The 8517-nt window shown below is 48.2% G+C and overlaps 2 protein-coding genes across 2 annotated transcripts; both read left to right on the forward strand.

Annotated features, from left to right (window-relative positions):
* Nucleotides 1–967: 967 nt before the first annotated feature.
* N7506_009520 (RNA-binding protein) lies at nucleotides 968–2133 on the forward strand (the record flags this gene model as incomplete). Its single annotated transcript, XM_056958813.1, has 5 exons — nucleotides 968–1053; nucleotides 1324–1380; nucleotides 1437–1536; nucleotides 1598–1686; nucleotides 1749–2133. 5 exons carry the CDS (start codon nucleotides 968–970, stop codon nucleotides 2131–2133), a joined length of 717 nt encoding a protein of 238 aa, XP_056808203.1.
* A 671-nt stretch (nucleotides 2134–2804) lies between these two features.
* N7506_009521 (uncharacterized protein) lies at nucleotides 2805–7014 on the forward strand (the record flags this gene model as incomplete). Its single annotated transcript, XM_056958814.1, has 4 exons — nucleotides 2805–2840; nucleotides 2895–5553; nucleotides 5620–6105; nucleotides 6158–7014. 4 exons carry the CDS (start codon nucleotides 2805–2807, stop codon nucleotides 7012–7014), a joined length of 4038 nt encoding a protein of 1345 aa, XP_056808204.1.
* Between the last annotated feature and the right edge of the window lie 1503 nt (nucleotides 7015–8517).

The raw sequence follows: 8517 nt of genomic DNA on the forward strand, positions 1-8517 counted from the left end.
TGATTCTCTTCTGTACTTCTTGAATTCAAAGGATAGAAAGCGCTGTAAACCGAACGCACTGTAATCAGGTGGATTTGGTGGTCAGGTGTATGAAGCAAAGCACCAGCAGTCTGTTTCGTATTGTTATAGCACTAGCCATGAAGGTTGACCGTCTTCCCGAGACTCGATGATCTAAATGCACATCATTGATTTGAATTCCAGTAGAGTATCGGGTTGGGAGGTCGTATAAATCAGGGGTTGAGAGGAAGAATCGACAGGAGCTTCTCCCAGGCGGAGCAAGGCCAAGAAGAAAGGTTTGCCGGGATCGGAGGGCTCGCTTTCCCCCCTAGGGATCAAGATCGGGAGCTGGAACACAATGATGAAAGGGTGCGCACAAGACACTGAAAGGGAATTGCAAGCAAATGAGTCAAGCAGTCGTGAGGTATGAAGTAAAGTAAGGTAAGGTTGCGATAGAGAACATCCGACTTGCCGACAGACACGGTACCTCCCGATGGTCCGCCACTGGCAATTACGTATGTACCAACTACGGTTCTTATGAATATAAGCTAGCCACAACACTAGTAGTTTGTTACTTTGAACAGAGTACTCCGTATAAGTCGATGGATATACCTACTGTATCTTCTGAAGATAGTTTAAATCTGACTGATATAGACTCTGAAAGGGATCTATGTGAAATAGAAGAGCCATTACAAAACAATACAAACCCATACATAAATATCTCACCTGATCACAGTACACAAAAGTAATTATGTGTAATTATGTGTATTGGTTGGTGTATTAAAAAACGACGCCTTTCGTCATTTGCAGCTGCACATCTGGTCTTTCCCGACTACCGTAGCTTCTTCATCACCTAATTCTTTCGGGCTCCTCTTCTCTTATACTCTTATACTCTTATCCTTTTGAAGCTTTGGAAGCTCCATTACCCACCTCTTCCATCTTACATCTTTGCCTCAGTGCCAGTGGCACCATGTCTTCTCGCTCTGGAACCACCCTCTATGTTACCGGGTTCGGCCATGGCACCCGTGCCCGCGACCTTGCCTACGAATTCGAACGGTACGTGTGTCGCCTATACCTTCGCTACGACCTCCGATTCCCATCCCGACGACGAACCGAGACCACTGGCAATGAATCGCTTGGCTTTTTCTTTTTTCTTCCAAACTAGCTTGAGATGCGCACGGAGCTTTTGTCGCGTCTCGTCAACCGCTAGTCTTGCTCATTCGTCATAATCTCTCTCTTTCTCTCTCCCACCCTTCACCCACCTTTCTACCTCGCTTTTTCTCAATTTGGCGATCTAGAGTGAGATCAGGCTGACAAATTGACTAGATACGGTCGTCTTGTTCGCTGCGACATCCCGGCTCCTCGCACTCCCTCCAGCCGACTGTAGGTCGACCTGATCATTTAAAGGATCTTCACAGTCTGCTAACCCTGTGGACTAGCTTCGCATTTGTGGAATACGAAAGTCGTCGTGATGCGGATGATGCGTACCACGAGATGCACAACAAGCGGATCGGTCGCGACGATTTGCTGAAGATCGAGGTAAGTCACTATATACTCCATACTATCTTCTTCTTCCATCCCCCCTCTAACCTATATTCAGTGGGCTCGCACTCCTCCCTCCGCTTCTTGGCGCTTCGACTCTGGATCCGGCCGTGAAGCGGGCCGCGATTCTGGCCGTGATGCCCCCCCGTGAGCGTCGCCGTGATCGCACTCCTCCCCCGCCGTGGCCGCTCGCCCTCCCCTCGCCGCAGCCGTGGAGGCGACTACTCTCCTCGCCGAGACGATCGTTACGAACGGGACGACCGCGCCGACCGCGACTACGACCGCCGTGACCGCGATTCCGACCGCCGTGACCGTGACCATGATCGCCGTGACCGTGACCGTTCTCGCGACCGCTCCCGCAGCCCCGATGACCGCGAACGCGATGGCAAGGACGACCGGGAAAGACGCGACGATGACCGCGAGCGCCGTGAAGATGACCGTGAAAACGTTCCCAACGGTGACGACAGGAAAGGTATCCTTTCTTCTTTCTCCCCCCTTTCCACTGCATCGCCTCGCAAGCTCTTACTGATTTGCAATAAAGTACCCCTGGACCCAATGCCCTCTGCCCATGATGAGCTTGATACCGCTGAGTAGATGTACTCAGTTTCTCATCCTCCCATGCCTGACCTCCCTTCGTCTCGTCTACCCGGTGGTGTCTGCGATTTTGCTTAGGAGAGAACAAACAAGCAAAGACATGGCTGGCGAGGCTCGTTGACGATTTTTATAACGTGGCACACATCTTTCTCCTTCTGCCTCTGTTGATTCCCAATGCTTTGAAGACTTCAGAACTAGGAGGGGCCGAGTGAATGTGTCCCCGTCTTTTTCTTTTCCTTTCCTTGCTGTCCCTTTTTGATCCCCCAGTTATTCCCTTTGTTTCGCGTTGGTAATTTATCCTGGTCAGCAGCTCGGACACCGAAGCGAACGCCGAGCGATCCCAGTCGAATACGATGAGTTCCGTCCCGCCCCTTCGAGATTCAATTTGAAAGCGATTTATCTTTCACCATGTTCGACCGACCAGGGGGATGTGTCTTTCGCAAAGTAGTGTCTCATTGCTCTTTGTTTTTGTTCATTCATTTAATTGTCGTAGCCACACCAGTCAGTAGCCATGTACTTAATTACGTATTTCTCAGAGCATCGAAATTAACCTATTAGCTGGTCCATTTATGACGTAGCCAAACGCGGGGAACAGCATTAGCTCTCTTACAGTTCCGTGGATGATCTCTCCCACTTTCCTCCGTACAAGGCTTCACCCCCTCATTGGAAAGATGACAGCACCGAAAGGAATTCGTATCGCGATTGATGTATGGTTTTCCTTGTCTCTGTTCTGTCCACTGCCGGTGCTAAATGTGATCTAGAGAGGCGGAACCTTCACAGATTGTGTGGGCAATCCGGGATCAGGTCGGCTGGAGGATGACATAGTGATCAAACTGCTGTCAGAGGACCCGAACAACTATGAGGATGCACCACTGGAAGGGATCCGTCGTATTCTTTCGAGATTCACAGGCCGTGAAATTCCTCGCGGGGAACCTATTGATACCTCGTTAATCGAAAGCATTCGCATGGGCACGACTGTGGCCACAAATGCTCTGTTAGAGCGAAAGGGGGAAAAGGTTGCACTCGTCGTCAGCAAGGGATTCAAGGACTGCCTCCATATAGGAAATCAATCCCGCCCACGGATCTTTGATCTTGCCATTAAACGCCCTGATGTGTTATATGAAGAGGTTGTTGAGGTGGATGAGCGTGTCACCTTGGAGGACTACGCAGAGGATCCGGAAAAGGGTCTGACAGCTACACTTCCCCGTGAGCAAGCTTCGCCAGCAGTCGATGTCGTTCGCGGTCTTTCTTCCGAGGCCGTTCGAATCCTCAAGCGACCCTCTGAAAGCGAGGTGCGATCCCAATTGCAGGAGATCTATAACCGTGGGCTCAGAAGCATAGCCGTGTGCCTTGTGCATGGGTACACCTTTCCAGACCATGAGGCCCTGGTGGGAAGACTTGCCAATGAGATTGGTTTCCACCATGTCAGTTTGAGTCACCAGCTTATGCCAATGATCAAGTTGGTCCCGCGAACCACTTCGGCTTGTGCAGATGCGTACTTGACTCCTGCCATCAAGAAGTACATTTCCGGATTCCAGTCTGGATTTGAAGGTGGGTTAGGGAGCGAGAGTGTCAAGCAGCAGACCGGGACCAAGGGGGCACGTTGCGAATTCATGCAATCAGACGGTGGCCTGGTAGACGTAGACCAATTCTCTGGTCTACGGGCAATTCTATCAGGCCCTGCGGGGGGTGTGGTTGGCTATGCACTAACTTCATATGACCCGGTGTCGAAAATCCCGGTGATTGGCTTTGATATGGGAGGAACAAGTACAGACGTGAGCAGATATGGCTCCGGTCGATACGAGCATGTATTTGAAACAACCACAGCCGGAGTAACAATCCAGTCCCCCCAATTGGATATCAACACCGTGGCAGCAGGAGGTGGATCAAGACTATTTTACCGGAACGGGCTCTTTGTCGTTGGACCCGAGTCCGCCGGAGCACATCCAGGACCAGCTTGCTATCGCAAAGGTGGACCGTTGACGGTGACCGATGCCAATCTCTTTCTCGGTCGATTAGTCCCAGATTTCTTTCCGAAGATCTTTGGTCCAGATGAGAAACAAGAACTGGATCAGCATGCAAGTCAACATCTCTTCGAAGAGCTCACCAAGGAGATCAATGGCGAGTTAGCAAAGGGGGGTCAAAGCCGAGAGATGACCCCAGATGAGGTCGCATTTGGCTTCATCAAAGTTGCCAATGAGACAATGACCCGTCCGATACGTTCGCTGACGGAGGCCAAAGGCCATGACACTTCAAAGCATAGACTGGCCACATTTGGAGGGGCCGGTGGCCAGCACGCCGTTGCCATTGCCGAAAGCCTCGGGATTCGGACAATTCTCATACATCGTTATTCTTCGGTACTTTCCGCCTATGGTATGGCGTTGGCAGATGTTGTTGACGAGAACCAAGAGCCCGAGTCGAAGACATGGTCCGAGGACAAGGAGGAAGTACGAGATGTGCTTGCAACAAGAATGGAAAATCTTAAGAAACGGTCGACGCAGAGACTGCGAGCCCAGGGATTTGGCGATGAATCAATCATTTTTGAACAATACCTCAACATGCGTTATCAAGGCACCGAGTCTGCCCTGATGATACTGAAGCCAACCGAAGAAGATGCAGCTCTTCTTTTTGGGGGTGACGAGTGGGCCTTTGGCAAAGCATTCGAGAGGCAACACGAGCAGGAGTTTGGGTTCACTCTTCCCAACCGGGACATTGTTGTGGATGACATTCGGGTTCGAGGGATTGGTAAAGGCTTCAAAGTATCCGAGAAGACCGTGGATCAGCAAATCCACGAGTCCAATCCATCTGACGTGCGGACAGGTCGGGAATATCGCAGAGCTCAGGTCTATTTTGAAGGGGGCAGACATGACACCCCCATCTACAGGCTCGGTGATTTAAGCATTGATGAACGCCTAGAAGGACCAGCAATCCTGGCCGATGATACCCAAACCATCGTTGTGACCCCTGGAGCATCGGCACTCTTAACGAAGACTCACGTTGTCATCAGCATTGGTGATGCTGAGGCGAGCCACCAGAAGACGAGCACCCAGGACGTGGATCCGATTCTGTTGAGCGTCTTCTCCCATAGATTCATGGCCATCGCCGAGCAGATGGGTCGTGCCTTGCAGAAGACGAGCGTGAGTACCAATGTCAAGGAACGACTGGATTATTCTTGCGCACTGTTCGACGCTCAGGGCGGGCTTGTTGCAAACGCACCACATCTACCGGTCCATTTGGGTAGTATGTCGACATGTGTTCGAATGCAATCGCGCATCTGGCAGAACAGGTTGAAGCCTGGTGATGTGATTGTATCCAATCATCCAGAATTGGGTGGCACTCATCTTCCAGATATCACGGTTATACAGCCTGCGTTTAGTGAGGGAAAGATTCTCTTCTATGTCGCATCTAGGGCTCACCATGGTAAGTAAATTATTCCGAATCGAAAGCCCCCTATCTCAAGACTTTGATATTCTAACCAATTCCAAGCCGACATTGGTGGAATCTTGCCCGGGTCCATGCCACCGCACTCGAAAGAGCTGTATCAAGAAGGCGCAACCATAAAGAGTGAGAAACTGGTATCTGAGGGTAAATTCAACGAAGAACGCATTACGGAGCTGCTCTATACGGAACCAGCTCGATATCCCGACTGCAGTGGTACCCGCTGTCTTGCAGACAACTTGAATGACCTCAAAGCCCAGATTGCGGCAAACAAGAAGGGGATCAGCTTGATAAGCGCTCTTATTGAAGAGTATGGAGAGGCCGTGGTGCAATTCTACATGCACCAAATCCAAGAAAATGCAGAGCTGAGTGTGCGAAACCTGTTGAAAGAAGTCAGTGCCAAATTTGCTGGCCAAGACCTGAGTGCTGTTGATTACATGGACGACGGAAGCCCTATCCACTTGAAGATATCGATAAACCGTGAGAAAGGCGAGGCAGTCTTTGATTTTGAGGGAACTGGTCCAGAAGTATATGGTATCACAGTCTCATTCACCAGAAGGCAAACGCAATTGACTAATAGGATTAGGCAATATCAATGCACCAGAAGCTGTTACATACTCGGCAATCATATATTGCCTGAGATGTCTTATTTCAGCCGACATACCTCTCAATCAGGGTTGTCTGAAGCCAATCGACGTTCGAATTCCTCATAGTAGTCTCCTATCCCCGTCCGGGTCAGCCGCCGTGGTGGGTGGCAACGTGTTGACGAGTCAAAGAGTGACAGATGTCATTCTTAGATGCTTTCAAGCCTGCGCTGCGTCACAGGGTGATACCAACAACCTTACCTTTGGGTTTGGAGGCAACATTCTAGGTAAGACGGCGACAAAAGGATTCGGATACTATGAAACCATTGCCGGTGGTAGTGGTGCTGGTCCGTCTTGGGAAGGCACTTCAGGCGTTCACACACATATGACCAACACCAGAATCACCGATGCAGAAGTCTTCGAGCGGCGGTATCCAGTCATACTTCGAGAGTTCAGTCTCCGGCCGAACTCAGGGGGTGAGGGCCAGCACCGTGGTGGCGATGGTGTTGTGCGAGACATTGAGTTCCGTATCCCGGTGCAAGTCTCTATCCTCTCGGAACGACGAGTATATCGTCCTTACGGGCTGGAGGGGGGCGAGGATGCCCAATGCGGCCAGAACATCTGGGTCCGTCGAGTTCCAAACTCCAATGGGGGCTGGATGGAGCGGTACGTTAATCTGGGCGCGAAGAATTCTGCCCATATGCAAGCAGGGGAACGTATCATAGTTTATACACCGGGGGGCGGAGGATGGGGTAGGCCCGGAGATCAGAGCCGACTCCTTCACAAACAAGACCATCACCATGCTTGGAGGGGAGGCTCTATTGCTCAAAGTCTTGCAACGCAGGAAGCGAGTGTGTGAGTTCAGGTTGGTGGAGGTATATTAGTAACTATATTAAGCTCTCTCAAAAGTGATATTAGATCTGAATGCTAGATTCTTTAAGTCATTATATTATTCACGCTAATAATACTCCATGATAAAGATATTGTTTTGTCTAGAATCCCCAATCCCCTATTCTCTATTCTCTATTCACAGCTTAGCCGAGAATTCTTTTCTCGACCAACCATGATAACTCGACAATTAGTTGGAACCTTGGAAGGACCGCCAAACAGACAGTTGAGAAGACAAGTATCATGTTTTCTTTTTCTTTTTCTTTTTCTTTTGGTGCTGTCGACACCCGTATACGCAACAGGATCTCTCTAGTCCCATTTGTTGATCTTCTCGCCCGTATTACTTATTCTCAGCCTCGACTTTAATTTACCGCTGTGACTCATTTATAGCGAAAGGACCTTACTCGCCGTTTGATAAATCAAGACAAAAGAAGGGGAGAATTGGGGTAATAGTCTGACAGGGAGAAACATACATGTATCGGTTCAGTATGATCTAAAATTGGGCTGAGCGAGGCTAGTATCATATAGAAGCAAACTAGTTAAATACATACTGTATTAGATAGCACACCATTTACACGACGCCTACCAAATGACTAGCCCTACCTAGGTATCCATAGACCCCGGTACGGAGTAGAACCTTTGAAACAATAACTGCTTGCTCCGTGCTCTGAATATCAGCTGAGGCTGCAAGATGTTGTAATAGGTACTGGCATCCATATGTATGCCAGCACGTTTGAAAGCTGTTTATACGCAAGAATATTGCTTCGACATTTTTGTGTTTTGAGGCAAACTTGCATACAAGCTTGAGTATGAAACTTCGAAAGAACTAGGTCGTATATAACTGATGATTCTGTTGAAAAGGGGTTGAAAGTCATGTGGCATGTAAGGGTTTTATGTTCGGGATGCCCATATTGCACCCCCTTAGCGCGGGAAAAACACCAATTGCACCCCCCGCTAAACCGAATGGGGTTTAGCCCATTATGAACATTATAAGTAGAGCCCCTGTGTAATTTACTATGATATCATCACTGTTTATATTACATTATTCACACTGACTTTAGCCTTAGAGGACTTGCAATGAAGTATATGTCACATGATATTATCATATACATATCCTTCCAAAAGTCTGTATACATATGGTATTTTACTATACTAAATCGCCAAAACGTACTGTTTTTATCATCCAATCTTTCCATACTTTATTATGACAATATAGTCTTAAATTTTACTAGATGAAAATATAAGACTAAAATTACATTATATCTCTTTTCGTAATTTATATGTATTGCTAGTATTAATTAGTTAGCTATAAAAAGTAAAGGTTGTAAATCGGTTGAAAGTTTATTATATAAAAGCCTCATTCCCCTATAGTAAATTTTAACAAAAATAGAAAGGTCAATTTCAAAAAAATATTATTTGTTAAAAGTGATCTCTAATCACTTTGCTCTCTAAATAAAGTATAGTTTATTTTGAT

Source organism: Penicillium brevicompactum (assembly GCF_028827555.1).
Source record: "Penicillium brevicompactum strain IBT 35665 chromosome Unknown utg000006l_segment0_segment0, whole genome shotgun sequence".
In the NCBI taxonomy this organism is placed as follows: Eukaryota; Fungi; Ascomycota; class Eurotiomycetes; order Eurotiales; family Aspergillaceae; genus Penicillium; species Penicillium brevicompactum.